Genomic DNA, 19,575 nt, shown 5'->3' on the forward strand with positions numbered 1-19,575 from the left:
TGGCGCGCGAAGCACAGGGCGAGAAACCAATAGCGTTTTCAAACTTTGGAAAGCGTTCTCTTTGTCCTTATCCCAGTGTACGCTACTCGGTGCTCCCTTTCGGAGGGCGTCTGTTAATGGACTTGCTAATTGCGAGTAATTCGGAATGTACCGTTGATAGTACCCCACAAGTCCCAAAAATGAACGAACGTCCGTTTTCGTGCGCGGCTGAGAAAAATCTCCAATCGTAGCTATTTTCAGCTCAGCCGGCCGTCTCATGTCCTGACCGACAACATGGCCCAGATAAGTAACCTGCGAACAACCAAACTTACACTTTTCCGCTTTCATCGTTAAGTCAACTTTAAACGTACGAAGCCTCGCATTCTTGTCGTAATAGACTTTGGCGTTCATTTGAGCTATTGCCATGTTCTTTCCGACTAATTTCTGGGTTGCGCTTAGTCGTTCCAGTAAATTTAGCACGTATTCAACCACTGTCGGAATCTCCCCTCTTTCTTCCCACATCTCTCTTAACATTCTCAGTGGAGAACGGAGTGTCCTCTCATACACTAGTTCTGCTGGTGAGAACCCTGTCGCTTCATGTGGAACCGTTCGCAAAGCAAACAAAGTTGCCGGCAGACAGTTCTCCCAGTCCTCCTTGTGCTCGTAACAGAGCGCACGCAAAACTCGCTTAAGCACCGAATGCCACCTCTCTACACTGTTTGACTGAGGGTGATAGACAGAACTGTGTATTAACTTTACCCCGCACTTTTGCAAGAATGTGGAAGTCAGTGCGCTCGTGAATACTGACCCTTGATCTGCCTGAATTTCGGCTGGAAACCCAACTCGTGCAAACACTGTCAAAAGCGCGTCTACTACTTCGGTGGAGCTGAGTTCTTTCAAAGGGATTGCTTCTGGAAACTTGGTGGCCGGACACAGCATGGTAAACAAGTACCTGTAGCCTGATTTTGTTTTTGGAAGAGGCCCTACCGTGTCTATTACAAGCCGTCTGAAAGGCTCTGTTATTAAGGGCACTACCTTCAGTGGAGCTTTCCAAGTCTCTCCTGGTTTACCAGAACGCTGGCAGGCGTCGCATGATCTTACAAAGTTTTCTACATCTTTGAAACAGCCAGGCCAGTAGTATTCCATAAGCAATCTTTCCTTTGATTTGTTTATGCCTAGGTGGCCGGACCACCCATTTCCATGACAAAGACTCAAAAGGTCCTCCCTATACTTAGTAGGTATGACTAACTGATCTAAAATCCTACCCTTTCGATCTCTGTAATGCCGATACAACAATCCTCCTTTCTCATGTATCGTTACGTTGCGCCTAGCAATGCCTTCTTTAGCTGTGTCCCGTAATTTAGCTAAGCTCTCATCATTCTTTTGCTCAGCTGCCAGTGACTCTCTATCCACGCGTAAGAGTTGATCAAAGTTCTTTGAGGCCGGTGATAATAACGACCCTGTCTCGCTTGGGAGCGCGTCTGCATGCTCTTCCTGCAGGCTAGAACTCTGACACTCTAGTGCTACGCTCTCATTGAGCTGGTCAACTGGCAGGCTCTCCTCAACTGTTCTTTTGTCCGTCGGGCCTAGCTCGGATTCGGGTATTGAAGCTATCCCCTTTTCTGCTTCAGCTGGAGGAGCTTGAGCATTTTCAGCCGAAAGCGCCGCGATCTTACGAGCTTGGCCTCTGGTCAATGCCTGTACTATGCCCTCTCCCAGTTTGAGCCCTCTGTCACGCAGTAACTGATTCGAACGATTCGAAAAGATGTAGGGATACTGCAGTGACAAAAATTTGGAAACTGCAGCCTCAGTCTCTAGCTCCCCGAATGGTCCACTGATTTTGACTTTGGCCATGGGCAGACACACGCTGTGTTCTTCTACAACCTGTTTTATCCATGCTACTTCTCCGGTGAAGTCCTCTACCATCACGTAAGACGGATGGACAATGTCCAGCGTGGCGGCACTGTCTCTTAGCACTCGGCATGGTTTTCCATTAACTTGCAGGTCGTGGAGATATGGACTTAAAAGTTCCATATTCTCATCCTTTTCCTCCACGTAGGAAAAAACTACGCTAGGCTTCTCGCAGTTTACAGCTATATGTCCCCGTTTGTGGCATTTGTAACAGCGAATTGGTCTAAAAGATCCGAACTTTCTTTTCTGTTCTTGTGCGGTTTCTCCGTTAAGTTTCTCCTCGCTCTTTTCTGCGGGCTTTTCCGCCATGTCTACAGGCTTCGATCGTCTAGTTTGCGCACCCTTTTTGAACGGAAATGGTTTCCGCGGTCCATTTCGACCGTCCCAGTTTCCCTCCTCGGCGTTCAACTTTCTACGGGTTGCGTACTCTTCGGCTAATTCAGCCGCCCTTTCCACAGTGTTTACATTACGTCTATCTTGCACCCACAGTTTCACAGCTTGGGGAATGGTTTTGTAAAACTGCTCTAGACACATGCATTCAATGATCATGTCTCTGCTGTCGTACGCTTCCGCGCTTTTAAGCCACTCGACTAGGTTGGCCTTTAAGCTATATGCAAACTCCGGATAGCCCTCGCTATCTTTCTTGCCTGTGCTCCTAAACCTTTGCCGAAAAGCTTCGGCTGAAAGGCGGTATTTCTTCAGGAGACTAGCCTTAACTTTCGCATAATCATATGCATCCTGCACACTCAATCTGGCGATTACTTCCGCCGCCTCACACGGCAACATAGACAGCAACCGCTGTGGCCATGTACTCGGACCGAAGTTCATCTTTTCGCAAGTCCTTTCAAAATTGCTTAGGAACAAGCCTATGTCGGTCCCGACCTCATATGGCTTTAATAGCCTGTCCATGCGGTACGATTCTGCCTCACTTGATCGACCCAGAGCTCCTTCACTTCCTTGAGACAACTCCAAACGTCTGTTTTCAAGTTCAAGTTGCATTTTTGTTATCTCGCGATCTTTATCGCGTTCCTCTCTCTCTCGTTTTTCTCTGTCTCGTTCTTCTCTTTCTTTTTCCCGTTTCTCTCTCTTTTTGAGAAGTTCCAATCCCATTTCAATATCTTGCTCACTGGCCTGATTGGAAATTAGCTCCAATAATTCCGATTTGAGCATTTCCTTGCGTACATCTAGGCCCAGTTCCTCACCAACAATCAACAACTCGTCTCTCAGCAGTGTCCTTAACTCCATGACTGCTGCTTTACTGCCTTGATTCTGCTCTCTAAATCTAGCTAGGAAAACACAACCTAGCTAACACACAACAATCTAGCTTCCCTACTGTTCTAAACAGAACAACCACAAAATGAAGCCTAGAGAGTCAAAGCAAAAACCAAGCACTCACCACAGATACAGCACCATGTCGCAAAGTCCATCTCACCGCTGTCAGCCAGTTGTCAGGATTGGGGGCTCAATCCCTTCGTCCGTGGTCCTTTGCCAAGATTGGAGTACGGCATGAATTCGAAGGTAGCTGGCCCATGCCGTCGTCCAACTTATTTACGCTGAGATCGTTGATGAAGTGAAGAACTGCTTCTCATCGAGAACGAGGAAAAAGGGGTTTATTTACAGAAAATTAACTCAGTCTAACATGACTGTTCAAGAGAAGTGTGTCCAACAATCGCACAACCACAGTTTTTATACACTCGATCCGCTGGTCCTACGACGCGGCGGCTGTTCGTTTACACACCACCAACTCGCAGCTGCTCTGAAGACCAGTTTTCAGACACAAAGGCACACACATTCCGAAGCCCAAGCGACGGCGTTGAAGGTGGTGCCGTTCCGGAAAATCGACGCCGGTCCTACGACGCGGCGGCTGTTCGTTTACACACCACCAACTCGCAGCTGCTCTGAAGACCAGTTTTCAGACACAAAGGCACACACATTCCGAAGCCCAAGCGACGGCGTTGAAGGTGGTGCCGTTCCGGAAAATCGACGCCGGTCCTACGACGCGGCGGCTGTTCGTTTACACACCACCAAACTCGTCTTGTCACAATGTCGAAGCGGGCTGGAGGAAGGCGGCGGATTCCAGCGCAAAGGTCGCTTCTTTGAACGCCTCGCAGCTGCAGCGGCGGAGAGCGGGAGGTGCGCGTCTTGCACCCCTTGTCGTAATCGGGTGGCAAGGTGACAATCTTGTTGTGCAACCCGCCGTTCTTTACACTATCACTATCTCTGAACCCTATGGCCTCAGGAAGGGTGACTGTGGCCGCATCGACATCGGGATTGATACCATCACATTCAGAGAGACAAAATGGGAGGATTACCTTGCATTGAAAAGAGAAGCAATGGCATTAATTCAAGCCATGATAGCAAAAGTTGGGGTACAGTGGATGTTAGAGATACGAAAGAAAGACAGAAATGCCTCCAAGAAATTTTGGGAACACATTAGGCAACAGAGTAAGAAGACAGAGGTGGTTCAGCACTCACTGACCACACCAGACGGAACAAAGGTAGAGGGAGAGGGAGCTCAGGAATATATTAGGGTAACAATAGAGGCAGCATTTGCAGAGCCAATGGGTAGCGAAATGGAGAAAAATGACAACAGCAGGACAGAATTAGAGGAGGAGTACAGAAGGATGACAAGTGAGGAATGGGACAGAATTGAACACAAAGTCCCCGTGGGAACAGCGACAGGACCTGACGGCATACCTATGAAATTGATAAGCATATTAGGCCAGAAAAGTAAATTAAAATTACGACAACTTATGGAACAAATAGCAGAAGGGGGAGATGTTCCACAGGACTGGAAATCGAGCAGAATGATATTAGTTTACAAAGGCAAGGGAAGCAAGGACAACATTAAATCCTACAGGCCAATAACTATCACATCAGTCATATACAGAGTAGCAATGCAGATGGTGAAGGAGAGAATGGAGGAATGGGCAGAACGTGAGGAGATCTTGGGAGAACTGCAGAATGGATTTAGAAGGAACAGAAGGCTAGATAATTTATTTGTTATAACACAGTGCATAGAGATAGCAACATCCAGGCAGAAACCGCTATCGATAGCCTTTTTAGACATTAGAGGAGCTTATGATAATGTAAACCGAGAAAAGTTATGGAGCCAGCTGAGGGAATATGGTCTAGAGAGAAAGATGATTGAGTTCCTACAAGTTTATACATATAATGAGGTAGAGATAACATGGGAGGGGGAAACTACAAAGCCAGCTAAAATAAGAAGAGGTCTCAGGCAGGGCTGTCCATTGTCACCTCTGCTTTTTATGATCTACATGAGCCAAATGGAAAAGAGACTAGAACAGAGCACAATAGGAACCGACATAAGCTATATGCTGGAAGGGCAGAAGGTAGTTCAAGTACTAGCCGGACTGATGTATGCAGATGATATTGTACTGCTTGCTGACACCCGAGTAGGGCTACAGGAACTAATGAACATATGTGGAGAGGAGGGAGAAAAATTGGGACTGCAATTCAGTAGAGAGAAGTCTGGGATAATAGTATACAATGAAGAAAGGGGGGAACCATTGGAAATACAAAGCACTAAGATTGATCATGTTGAAAAATACAAGTATTTGGGCATATGGCTAAACGAGGGCAAAAAGTACTTGGAAGAACAAGAAAAAGCTGATTGAAAAAGTGAAAAGGAACTCGGCTGTAATGAAACACAAGGCACTTTGGAACTATAATAGGTACGAGGTAGTTAGGGGCGTATGGAAAGGGGTTATGGTACCTGGCCTCACATTCGGGTATTCAGTACTGTGCATGAAATGGGAAGTTCAGGCATGCATGGAAACGAGACAGAGAAGTGTAGGTAGGTTGGCCTTAGGAGCACACGGGAACATCCCTAATGAGGCAGTGCAGGGGGACATGGGATGGACGTCATTTGAAGGTAGAGAGGCAATAAGTAAACTAAAATTTGAACAGAGACTCCCAACACTGGAGGAAAAAAGGTGGGCAGGAAAAGTGTACAAATATCTGTACATGAAAAGTTTGAACACAAAGTGGACACTCAGAACGAGGAAGCTGAGGAATAGATACCTACAGCCGAGGGAGGGGGTCCAAAGTGGTTCTAGTGTGGGAAAGGAGGTGAAGGAGACAGAAAGAAAAATGTGGGAAGAAAGAATGCTCGGAAAGCCATCGCTATCAATGTATAGGTCACAAAAACAGGAGATTAAGAGAGAGCTCTTATTTGATAACTCGCGGGGCAGCTCACTATTATTCGAGGCTAGGACGGGGGTTCTGAGAACGAAAACATACAGGGCTAAATTTGAAGATGTGGACCTTCGGTGCACAGCTTGCGAAGCTGAAATGGAGACCACTCAGCATATAGTGCTGAGATGCACAGCCCTTCGCCCGACCCGGGCAGAGGGAACAGTGGCAGATATGGAAGGGGCATTAGGTTTTCCCGGGGAACGAGGGCAAATAGACGAGAAAAGAGTGGCAGTAACGAAGGGGAGGCTAGAAGATTGGTGGAGGAAGTCAAGGGATAGATAATAACATAAATCGGGGACATAATGTTTCCTCTACTGTTTTAGATAGTTATCTTGGGGGGAGGAGGGGAGTATAAACTAGGTTGAGAAAAAGAGGATATAAAGATAGGAAAAAAAAGAACAATAAAATAAAAGGGGGGAGCAAAAGGCTAGGTGGCGCCAGCCACCGCCCGTTACAAAGGGTATAGCCGCCATCCATCCATCCATTCTAGTATGAGGTGTTCCATCTTTTCTACATATTTACCACACACAGTACATGTCTCGTCTTCTTCGTTAAATTTCTTTTTGTAGCTCCGCGTTCTAAGACATCCTGATCTAGCTTCAAAGAGTAGGGGACTGCCTCTTGAGTTATCATAAAACGCTTCCTTCCTGATCTGCTGTTTCCAGTATCGATATAGTTCTACACTATGCTTCTTTTCCATTGAATTTATCCAATTTTTACCTTCCGCATTTTTAACCTGTCGTTTAATGCTCTGTCCTTTTTCGTCCTCGTGTCTGGCATACTTACTGGTTAGCTTCCTAGTTCTTTTCCGCCATTGTGAGTCAACGCTCTTTCTGTATAGGTATTTAAACACCTTAGCTGCCCACCTGTTATCATCCAATTTCCTCAGACGTTTTTCGTATAGGATTTTACTCTGAGCTTCCCGTGCTTCGAATGATGCCCAGCCCATATCTCCCTGTACTGTTTCGTTTGTGGTTTTCCCGTGGGCACCTAGTGCTAACCTTCCCACAGCTCTCTGATTTACTTCTAGTCTCGACTGAACCTCTGCCCTTAAACACAGGACCGCATTCCCGAAAATAAGCCCCGGCACCATTACTCCCTTCCAAATGCCTCTCAGTACCTCATACCTGTTGTAACCATACAATGCCTTATGTTTCATTATCCTGGCATCTCTTCGCCCTTTTGCTATTAGAGACTGTTCGTGCTTTTCCGTGTACATCTGCAATTTTGTTTATCCATACCCCGAGATACTTGTATTCGGCCACTCGGGGTATTTTGTGGACTTGTATTGAAAGCTCCTGATCAGTTGTATCGTTGAAAAACATCCCACCGGACTTAGCTGCACTAAAACGGAAGTCTAGAAGCATACGGTGAGGGGCTAGTTGTTCCCATAATGTCTAAAACGGAAACCTAAACTGTCTCCTTCGTCCCCACAGTAATTAACCAGAGTTCGCAAATCTTCCTGGCTATCTGCTAAGAGTACAATATCGTCCGCATACATTAAACCCGGTAGTCGTTGCTCAACAACCTTTTCCCCTAATCTTTACGACAGATTATACCCTAGATTGCTTTGTTGTAACCTTCTTTCCATGCTTATCATATAAAGCATGAACAGCAGCGGTGATAGAGGACAACCTTGCCTTAATCCTTTGTGAACCTCGACAGTTGTCGTACTCTTGATTCCTTCCCATGTTATTTCAACATTATTTTCTCGATATAGTTCCTGTAGAAAATCAATTACCTCATTACCGATACCTTCAGCTTTTAATATGTTCCACAGGAGTTCCCTGTTCCATTGTCGTATGCACCACTTATGTCCAGGAAGGCTAAATACAGAGGTCTATTTTCCGCCTTAGCTATTTCTATGCACTGGGTAAGCACGAACAGGCTATCATCTAAGCGCCTACCACTTCTGAACCCGTTCTGAAGTTCTCCAAGTATTCTTTTACTTTCTACCCATGACTGCATTTTTAATTTCACCGCCTGCATCGCCAGCCTATATATAACTGATGTTATCGTAATTGGTTGGAAAGATTTTATGTTCTTCTTATCACCTTTCCCTTTATAAATCAAATTCATTTTACTCTGTTTCCAGCTGTGCGGAATTTGCTTATTTGTTATGACTGCCTCCAATGCTTTTATCGGCGTTTCCTTGCTTCTTGGGCCAAGTTCATTAATTAACTTGATTGGAATTTCGTCTATCCCCGTGGACGTGCATTTTGGAACATTTGCTTCCGCCTTTTTCCAGTTAAGATTGGTCAATTCTAAGCTGTTTTCTATTATGCTATTCTGTGTTGCTCCCTCACTTGGGGCGATTACCCTATCGTCTTTCCTAAATGACTCTGCTATAACTGAGCCAATGTAGTTCACAGCGTCGTCTCCCTCTAAACAATTTCCTTCGGCATCGTGAATTTGTTCCTCTTTTCTGTGATTAGCTTTACCCAGCCAGCTTACATGGTTCCAGAATTTTCTTGACCCCCCTTTAGTTGCATCGCGAACTTCAGCCAGCCAGCGATCAGAGGACTGCTTTATTTTAGCCTGGACGAGGACCTGCACTTGTTGTTTCTTTTGTCGATAATATTCCCATTTTTGGCCTATCTCTTCTTCAGATAACTGCGCCCTCTTTGCTTCTCTGTGTTCCCGAGATGCCCACCGTCGTTGTTCGATGGCCTCTCTAATTTCCTTATTCCACCAACGTCATGGCTTCCCCTTTCCTCTCCAGCGGTTTACTCCTTTTACCTCTTTTATTTTTGTACTAATGAGTAGTTCTGATTATAATCCCACCTTTCCATGGGATGTTTCTTTATTGCTTCCTCTATGCCAGCCGCTATTTGTGCGTCATTTAATTTTGCGTACTCTTTTTGGCTTCCCTGCATTTCTCTTTTGAGTAGGGCTCCCAACTGTAGTCTAATACATTTATGATCACTTCCGAGGCTGTACTTCCCCTCTTCGTTTATTTCCATTATTGCTAGCTTGCTATACAATCCCTGCGACATTAAGCAGTAGTCAATGGTCGTTTGTCTGTTACGGGACTCCCACGTTATTTGTCCCTCACACTTAGTTTCTCTATTTGCTATAACTAGGTTGTGTCGTTCACAGAAGTCTAGCATCAACTTCCCATTACAATCTGTGTATCCATCCAGATCCTCGATGTGGCCATTCATGTCACCAAGCAAACAAATATCGGCACCTTCTCCAAACTGCTTTATATCGTCATCGAGACACTTCACTAGATCTTTGTTCTCTTGTCTGTATTTGTCCCCGTCTCTAAATAAACTACTCCTAGCCATGCCTTTTTACCGGCAATTGTACCTGATACCCAGACATGTTCTTTGCGAGTTAACTTTATTCTTTGCCAATTTGTTCCTTGGTGTATGAGCATACCTACTCCTCCTCCCTTCCTCTCCGTTGTTGTTCTATTGCTCCCTTCCCAGACATAGCCTTCAATAAGCGGTGGGTCTTCTAGATCCCTGAAGTGTGTTTCGCATAGCGCGTATACACCTACTTCTTCGTCCTTTAACTGCTGTTCTATTTCTAACCACCTTGCTCTCTTTCTACCGCCTCGCATGTTTATGTACCTGATCCTGGTGTTAAATTTATTTATAGTTTTCTTCCTGGACGTCCTTGTGGCCATTTTATTGGCGTCAGCCTCTATTGTTGCACTTTCTACACTGTTTCTACCTACCCCTACGCCCTGAGGGGCAGTGGACCCCCTAAATAAGCTACGGCCAGGCGTCAGCCGATCTCGGCTCCTAGCCTTCCATTAAAGTGGATGCCATCTCGTGTAAAGCCTCCGCCAAAGCCTGCTCTATGCACTTCTCTGTTTATGTCTGCCACTTCAAATCCTTTCTCCTGGCTTAGCTTTCTTATTTCACAATTTACAGCCACAACGTCCTTGGCAATTGCTCCGTTCCTTCCTTGCACCTCCGGCTCTGTGCATACCACGATCTGGACTTGCTGTGCTATCGCCGCCCTTAAATCGTCAACTCCCTCCGCTAATCTTTCCGCTACTTTTGCAGCTTTACCATTCAACACATCATTTAGGCCCGCCGCTACCACTACCAAATTGCGCTCTGCAATATTCTCAGAAAGCTCGCTTTTTCTTTCTCTCAGTACTGCGTCCATTGCCCTGCCTGGGAACGTCCCGACTGCTACCCGCTTATCACCCCTTTGCACGCTCCATTATAGCTCTTTTGCACCTCCTCATATTTGAATCCCCACCGATAAGTACTAGGGCATTCTTTCCCTCCCTCCTAACTTCCAGGTTGTGCTTATCATTGACTATGAGCTCATTCCTTGGGGTTAGCTTGTTCCCCTCCTCTCCTCGCTGGTACCCTGTGGCTGCAGCGTCGCCTCCCGCGGGGCATGGTGCGCTGCTTCGCTATTCAGGGACGTGCCGCCATCTCGCGGCACTTTGGGTTTGTACGCGCACTTCCGATATTTCCTTTTTTTCGACGTTGGTTGGCGCGCACCCGTCCGCTATCTACTTCTGCAAAATGATGAGCTCAGATGAGGAAGACGAGATCATGGGCATTTTACTCGCCACTTGTATAGTCGCTTTTCAAGATTTGTTACAGCGCAACACAAGACAAAGACAAAAGAAGGCATAAAGCGACGACACGGCGCCGTGTCGTCGTTTTACAGCTTCTTTTGTCCTTGTCTTGTGTTGCGCTATAGCAAACCTTACTATAAATCCCAACCAACTGGCCCAACTTGCCGTTTTGACGCTTTTCAAGAACGGAAGCGAAAAGCCCAGAGAGAGAGATTCGTTTACATTCGTTCACCAGCGCTTCCTCAGTGTCGGGTTCTGATTGGCTGCAGCCAAAGCGGCCAACTTGTCCACGCGGAAAAAATTGGTTCGGGCACGATCCAGCCAAGCGACCGTGTATTTTCTGCAAAGCGGAAAATCCGCAGACGCTTGGCCGGATCCGCTTGTCCGCTCCACCTTCGGTGTAAACGTGCCTTAAAGCAGTGTGGAGATGCTTTAGGTGAGAGTACATTTAGGAGCTTTGTACGATGTTATACAATTACCTGTTCTTTTGCTGACACTTGCGGGAAGGTTTGCGAATTCGTGCTGTGTAAGATCATCTCAAAATGCGAGCTAGCGTGTAACAGTTGCCGAAATCTCGCAGAGGTTGCAGATGCACCTATTAGTGCACTGCTGCAGTTCCTTTGCGCTGTCTTTAGTTGAAACAGTATCACTGTTAGCAATGTGCAACTCTTGCGTGTTAAAGGGCCCCTGAAACGGTTCGGACAAATTTTGTAGGTGCGTAGGGTACAGCTTAAGTAGAACATTCGCACCACAATTTAAGTGAAGCGTTACGTATTAATGGAGCTGCAAGCGATTAGAAGTTACCCTCCTCCCTAGCTATGCTTCTCCTCCTCAACTCGCTCGCCGAGCGAGCGGCGCTAAGCTCCGCCTTCACTGGTTCAGCGTCACGATGCAACGTCACATCGCTCACTTCCGGTTGTTTGGGAGCACGCCCCCTCCCGCGCGAGTACTCTCCGCTAGCCGCTTGGCCGCCGACCGAGAGCTATCGAAGCAGCGTGCGTTGCGAGCATTCTGTCGTAGCGCCGAACGTGTCCGGTACTCCGCTAAAAACAGGCGAGCTGGTCATTTCGGCAAATGACTGGAGGCATAAACTCAAGCTGATGAAGGACTTCAGCGTAGACGTACGTGAGCAGCCTGATCGGTCTGCACGGTCCAGACACTTGCTGGCGCAGCGCTTAACCAGTCAAACAAAGCGCTAATATTGCTCTAACCAAGTGTAAAGCATTTTAAACATTTATAAATCAAGGTGTTGATGATTACACTCCTGCGAAAAATACACACCAGCAGCAAGGAATACACTTCGTTGCTGCTACTGTGTATGGTTGAGCTCTGTTCCACCAGGTGGCTGCACCGTGCAGACCGTTCACGTTTGCCCTTCTTCTCATCTCGTGGCTCATCCCGGCACAGTCAAGCGGCCAGACCCTGTCCCCTTGCGCTTGCGTTTGCCCTAATACTGGACTCGCGGTTTGCAGGTCGCTAGGTTTGCAGTCCACAAGGCAACAAAGTCGAATCATAGTGCTCGCGAAAAGACTGAGACCGACTCTGACCGCGGAGCTCTTGTCAAAATGGAGTACGTTGTAACACAAGCAGACGACACTTGCTGTGTGCCGGAAGTGCTGAAGTGTACAAAAAACTATTCTTAAGTATTCTCTTTAAGTTATTTTCTTTTTACAAAAACAATGTAACTTACATTCCAACTATTACGAGCATCATTTGTTCACCATAAAGTTGGAAAAATTATCGACCATGCACCCTGGTCAGCCAATCAGATAGCTCGCCCATGTGACGTAATATGGGTTATTTGCATCATATGGGTAGGGGCGGCTTAAAATTCCAGCGATGGGTATTTTCGATGGGTATGGTAAAAATCGGCAGCGATGGGTATTTTTAAAACCTTATAATAAATTACACGCTTTACACAGAGTACTTAGATGCATCAATTAATGATCAGAAGAACCTACTCTAACGACTCAGTACGTTTGTAGAAAATCGCCAAAATCGTTTCAGGGTCCCTTTAAGTAGCGATGTAAAAAAAAAGGTGGCACCTCCTACGCGCCAACACTTACATATGCACTGAACTGTTAGTGCTTGCCAATTATTTTTTGCAGGCCTCACAAATGCGATGAGCCTAGCTGAAAGTATCGCTGCCAAAATGGTGTACCACTCCCCTTCAGAGGCCATCGTTCAGCTTGAAGCTGGCACGCAGTGCACCTTCCCTCTGGCTGACAAGTCTGTTGGGTGCTGCTTCAGAGCAGGCAGCGAGTCAAGGAGTGTGCAGACTACAGAGACTGTAGATCAGTCAAGCTACACCTCAGGTGGGCATGCCCGGCACTTCTCTTACATTTGCTTGCTTGTGTGAGTTTGTGGTAATTAACCACTTCTGCCTGGCTTGGTACGACCTGCTCAGGTGTGTGCGACATTCTGCTGCTGAGGACATGTTAGCTGGTCTGTGATTCTTGTCTGCATTCTGATTGGGGGCAAAACGCAAAAATGCTTCTCTATTGAGCACATTCAAGCACCTTAAGGGGTAGAGCTTAATCCAGAGCCCTTTTGCTTTGGTGTTGTTATAGCTCTTAGGTTGCCTTAGGATAACATTAAACCCAGTGAGTCCTTTAGTTATGCCTAAACCAGTATATTAGTGTAAAAACATGAATATAGATCAATGCAGAATGTAAGTCGACCACTGTGTTTGAGGTGAATAAAATTAAAACGAAGTTCTTTCATGCAGTTAACTGCAACACATACTTTGTTTCACCAATATACTCATTCACTGAGAGAGGTGAAAACTGCACTGGAACTGTCGGGATTCTCGTTCTGAGATACCTTTGAGTCACGACATTCCTGCAGCACATGACTAAGCAATACTACCCATGCGCAACACTGCCATCAGGCCATGAGCAGCAAGTATTGGGCATCTGAGGTGCACGCCAGCTATCACTTCAGCCGACCTGTAGGTCTTTTCTGGTGACTCCTGGGCATAGTCGTTTTGATCCTCTGCATTCGATGGCACCTTCAGTTTTTTTGCACAGTGTTTTCAGACTGCAGTGGTCTATGTGGCCTCTTCTGTACCACAAATTTATCTCAGAGGACATTTGTTGTTTTGCAGTACTCTTGTTACAATGTGCTAAAAACCTCATCCACGTTTGCTGATGTGAAAGGTGAAGCTTTTTCACTTTGAGAAGGGAGACACTAGTGAGGAAACTGAAATGCCTTTGCAATGAATTCAATCTGCATTCATCAGTAGAACTCATGCACCGTGCTCACAGAGAAATCCTGCCACAGTGTCTTCACATTCACTGTCAACAGGGTAAACGTTGAGCATCAAAGTTTCCAGTTAAAATCGACATTTACACTGTTTCTAATTGTGTTCACAGAAACCGGGCGGTGCACTGCCGCAATACTGCTGTACACTTCCACCTATGTTGTCGCATTGTTTGCAAATGCAATAATGAAGTCAAACCTGGAGGTGATATTTTTGCACCCATAGCTATATTAAGGCGCTTGCAAAGTTGGCGTGTTGGCCACAGGAACAACACAAATGATGATTCTCTATCATCATTTGATGATAGAGAATCATGATGATAGAATCATGATGATAGAGAATCACAAGAGAATCATCATGATGATTCTCTTGTAGTTTGACTACTACAAACAGGAAAACTTCCATACTTTGATTCACAGTATAGATGGCAAACAGAGGAAGCATGTGCTAAAGGCATTTTCCAACACCTCACCCAGGCCCAGCCTCTCCTTGGTAATTCAATTGCATGCTGTTGGAGCATAAGATTTGCGAAATGGCTTACATAATCTTTACTAGCACTACGTAAAATTCGTATCTGTTCTTTGTCACAGCATAAAAATGATAAATTCGCTGACTGATTTTTCGAACTCTGCCATGGTACCACAACACGCTCTATATAGGCAACGTATAACAACGACCAAAGTTTTTAATGTTTCATACTGTTGTCGTTCGATTTTCCAGACTCTCTCTCTGAATCGCAACTCCAAGGCTGCCGAAAATGCAAACAACATCCTAGAACTGTTGCAGCGCAACATACAAAGGAAGAAACAAGCCGAGCCGGCCAAATAAAGGAAGAGAGTGCTGACTTCCAACTGGTTTATTGCAATGTGCACCGGGCTATACAGGGACACGTAGGAATTCACTGTTGCGACTGCGGATGTAAACAGAATTTTTATCAGTGTGAGGTACTAAAAAAGCACGGATCACAACTTACGTGGGAGACAATTGAAGCTGATCTCATAGCAAGGGTAGGCAGCATGTGCATTAGCGCTCCATTTTTGTCCCTATTTTCACAGGAAGCAAGATTTCTTGATTAGTTTAACCTTGCATGACAAAATTTCGCATTCTGTGACCCATAATGGTGTAGCCTTCTATCAGTGTGACGTTTTGTGAGGTATTGTGATGACTTGTCCTGATGCTTTCTTGTAGGTATATATTTCATGCAACTCGCTAATAAACCATTTGAAAGTCAGCGCTCTGTTCCTTTATCTGGCCGGCTCGGCTTGTTTCTTCCTTTGTATGTTGCGCTGTACCAGTTCTAGAATGCAATACCAACTCGCCCAATCCTCAACCCTAGCAAACATCACCACCATCATTTTGTTTTCCTGCCACATCAAACTTGCGTTGCACGTACCTCGCATGCCAGTTCAGAACTACCATTTCCGTTACAATCTCTATAGCAGGCACCACTTGGTGCACCCTCCCACAAGGCTTCACGCCATCATTGCTGTCGGCGTCTGTCAGTTGCATATGGTGATTTGTACTATTCGTATTGCCTCTAATGTACACAGTGGTTTGCTTTAGATGCATTCTGCAATGCTAGGCTCAGCCGCTTTAACAACCAATTCTCTGTAGTGGTTTCATTGGCAGCTGCTACCAATGGTGCTGACACCACCTTCGTAATCCGCCTCCAGCTTGGCAAAAACATCAAAGTGAGGCAAATATAGGAGACTGACAATGAAAAAGGCCACCGTTATCAGGCAAGTGCAAAGTGGCCAATTGCAAGCGGATACTTCATAGGAGTTTGAAATGTCGAAGCAGACAATATCAGACTAGCAAAAAAAGGTGAAGATTTTAGAAGCTGGTCAAGTAATCAGGTGGATCGTGACGGAAGAATGTTGGCCAAGGTGGTCCACCGTAACCTTCAGGAGGCTATTTGGATGTGGCTGAAAGCCATGATCACCAAGCAAGTGCCGGTGTCCATGACATTTTAAGTCATAAGGCAGAAATATTGGCTCTTCACACAAACAATGCGGTTTTTAAATTTAGTGATGTCTGAATCCAAAATGTCAATGTCCAAGATTGACAATGGCCCATCTTTGACACTGACCCCAATGTTCACGCAAACTGCACTGTTCTCAATCGAGTCACTTATTTATTTTAAGCACAATAAATTATTCCAGCCACTGTTCGTGCTGCAAGATGTGGGAAACCTTGTCTGACTCAGTCATGTGTGCGTCAACGTTGCGGCACAGAGCCATGACGTCCTGAATGTACGTGACATAAAGCTCTGTTGACATCTGCACATGGCCGGAAAGCGTCTTCTCCGGGGCAAGTTGTCGACCGTAAGGGTTGCCGAACAAGTCTCGGAGATTTGGCTTAAGTGTATCCCAACTGGTGAGCTCATCTCCGTGTGTCCGAAATCAAACTCGAAATGTGCCACCAAGGTAAATGTCTACGTTGGCAAGCATGATAATAGGGTCTCATCGGGTATTGTGGCTGACGTGTTCGTACAGCCTGATCCAGTCCTCGACATATTCTCCATCTTTGCCCGAGAATACGCCAGGATCACGGGGAGCGGGGAGAGTGATGTAGGTCGTCGAAGTGGCAGCAGGTGTCGGAGCCGGCAGAGTCGAGTTGTCGTCGCCGGGAGCCATGAAGGAAGGTTCGACGTACCGTCCACTGTGAAGCTCCGTGACGAGCTACAGGGAACGTCCACCTCCACCAGATATGTTACGTAGGAATATGCAGATTAGAAGCTATATACAAGTATATTTACAAGCAAATACGCCGCACTTGGCCCAGAGGCAACAGCCTGCGCTAGCCTCTAATCGTCGTCGTAGTATTCACACTGCTCGCCTCTTCGTGATCGCAAATAGTGTTCCGTATCAATATTAACACGGCGGCGTTGAAACCTGCATCCTCAAATGGACGAGGTCAAACCAGTGGTAATGTAATGGCTATGTTGCATGCGCACCACGAAAACTAGCACTTTAAAGGGAAACTCAAACGCGTTTGTAAAACTGGCGCTACGAGCCACAAGAACTAACAGCATGCAGCCACTGCCGCGAAAGCCCTCCTTGCTCCGCAAACGAACCTTTCCTTTGTCTCATGCACTTCCTAAGACGCAGCAATTATAAACAAACAGCACATGAACCTAACGGATAAATGAACAGTTAGTGATTCCTCACATTTAGCTTGTCAGGTAGCCACGTCAGATGTGGTCGAGACAAAGAAAGAAAGAGCAAACCTGCTGGTAATGCCTACCAGAACTCTTAGAACATGTGATCGTGCGGTGGGCGATGGCTAGCCTCTTTCTTGCACGTACCAACAAAAGAAAATGACAGCCATGGTCTAAGCCGAGCGTTGAGGCTCCCTAGCCTTGGGAATCACCACAGACATTTCGAATTGGGCACTGCAGTCACCGTAACACGTCATCAGCAGATGTTGCATTTGCACTAGATTTCCGACAAACAATGTTCGCCGCGTTTCGGTTTCATGCGGGAAAAAAATACTTGATTTTCGCACGCTGCAGGGCGTTAGGGAGCGACTTTTTCTTTGCTTTAAAAGCTAATACGGCACCCTCGTCCCCGTGGCTACAAACTTGCCATTGGCAATAACTGCAGAAAGTCGCTAATTAAAGATATCGTTATATAATTTTAGGTAATTAACTATACAATTGCATGTTTCTCATAATTTATTGTCCGCTGAACTTGAATGCTTGCTCCTTAAGAGAATTCCTATTTTTCTTGAAGAACTTACCTTTAGGATTTTTTTAATGTGTTCGCTGAAACACCCTGTATCTGTCGTTCCTTAGTGCACAGTAAAATGGACTGGTTCTCAATGTCCTTTCGCAGAAGCATGGAGGCTTTGACTGCTAATGTCTTCTATGAATCTGTCGCTCCTTAGCACGCAGTAAAATAGACTGTGGTTGCATAATTTACAGCTCAGCCACACTTTCATACCTCCGGTGATCAGATCCAGTTCATGATCAAGGGCTACACCTACCAACAGGTGCCTATAGGATATCACCTATTTCCAGTTTGTACTCTTGAGAGTAATGAGCCACCCTTGGAACACAGAAGAATGCAGCACATGCTTAGCTGCATTCTCAAAGTTCTTTCTCCCTACTCCCAGGTCACCCCCAAATACTGGGGTGCACAAAAGTTTTCAAGTTTCTTGGCCAACAAAGAGAGAATTACCCACGCTACCATGTAGTACACTGTGATGAACCAGATAAGACCATGAGGGTGATCTCACTGTTTCTCATTTGTAAATGTATGACCAAGGCTATAGGCAGAGGCTAGAAGGCTACGAAGTTGGCCAGCAGCAACTTCCTTTTGGAGCTCCACCATAGCAGTATGAAAACACTTGTCCTTGTCGCCTTTTTAGGGTTCGCTGTCCACTCTTCCGCTTGTCACTTCAGCGTGGAATACCAACTAGCCCGGTCTTACACCCTGTTCCAGTATGAAAAGCTACGTAATCTAGTTTCTTTTGGACAAGTCCGAGTTACAGTCACCCCTCAGCATACCATCAACATCGTCCGAGGAGTAATCTCAGACGATAACATGATGGAGCTAACTGAGGAAGTGATTTTGGAAGGACTGAAAGAACATACGTGGTTAACTTCAAACAAATTAAGACGAGGCACGACGCAAAATAAATTCAGACAAAGCATATTCTTACCTTTGAATCTAGTGTGCAGGGGTGGGACTCCACTTGCACCATTTTGATACAAATTCCTGCGCCAAACTGTGTCAAACACAGAAAGTTCGTTCTCCTCAAAAGAGTACAGCTGTTCGCATTCCTCACCCTATGCGACTCCGCTGCCTGCACAGTTTCTTGCAATTTTCGCGCTTCTATTACGACTTTTCAGTGCTTCCGGCAAGCTGTCAGAATGTCCAAAGTGATTGTATTCAGTTTGCATTGGAATACAGTTGAGCGCGCTGAACTGCGCCGTGCGTCCTATAGCCAAAGTGCAGAAGAACAAGAAGTAGGCTGAGGGTATTGAAAACCAACTAGATATTAGGGAGGCGCATGCTGCAGAGAGTCCAGAGGGTGGGCATCTCTTTCGCCAAGGCTGGTATTGCGTAAAACTATTCCAATCTGTGTTAATGCTCATATGGGCGGAGCCTGAGCCATTGTGACCTATCACGAAGGCTAATGGCGGATCTGGAATAAAAACATATTGGAATAATATTACGGTCTACCAGAAGTTGAACATTAGGTTCTTTGGAATCGCGCTGGTTTATTAAGTAAAAATGCTTTAAAAAACATAGTAGGTTTGCCCGAAAGGCGACACATCAATTGCAATAGCAAATTAGGAGGCAGGTATATGAAGAATAGTAGTTTTATCAGTTGTACAAAATTTTAATCATTAGCGTACTACCTAAATTAAGAAGGTGTGATGCGAGCAAGCAAACATGAACACCTCTCACTCGGTCACCACGCACACGCTGGAGTGAGGAAGCGCACTAGCAGCTGTGGGCGAATTGACTTTCATGCTGCCTTGCTTCAACAGAAACTAAGCAGTGAAAATGCAGTGTACACGAAGCTATCAGCAGTCAGCACTTGTCTCTGTCCCCACCATAGATTGCCTTCAAAATAGGGTGCATGTCGCCACACTAGCCGTGTGATACGCAGGAGCCACAGTAGTAGAATGCCTCCCCCCCCC

At 45.9% G+C, this 19,575-nt stretch overlaps 1 protein-coding gene across 3 annotated transcripts in view; it reads left to right on the top strand.

Moving 5' to 3' along the window:
- Positions 1-19,575, top strand: part of LOC139048914 (gastrula zinc finger protein XlCGF57.1-like) — a 74,905-nt gene that overhangs the window by 2,092 nt on the left and 53,238 nt on the right. For all 3 annotated transcript variants that reach the window (XM_070523864.1, XM_070523861.1, XM_070523863.1), the window contains exon 2: positions 12,769-12,975. In XM_070523864.1, coding sequence (XP_070379965.1) covers positions 12,783-12,975 — 193 coding nt within the window. In that variant the 5' untranslated portion in view covers positions 12,769-12,782. The remainder of the gene's footprint in view (positions 1-12,768; positions 12,976-19,575) is intronic.

This window comes from Dermacentor albipictus, chromosome 8 (genome assembly GCF_038994185.2).
Source record: "Dermacentor albipictus isolate Rhodes 1998 colony chromosome 8, USDA_Dalb.pri_finalv2, whole genome shotgun sequence".
Taxonomy (NCBI): Eukaryota; Metazoa; Arthropoda; class Arachnida; order Ixodida; family Ixodidae; genus Dermacentor; species Dermacentor albipictus.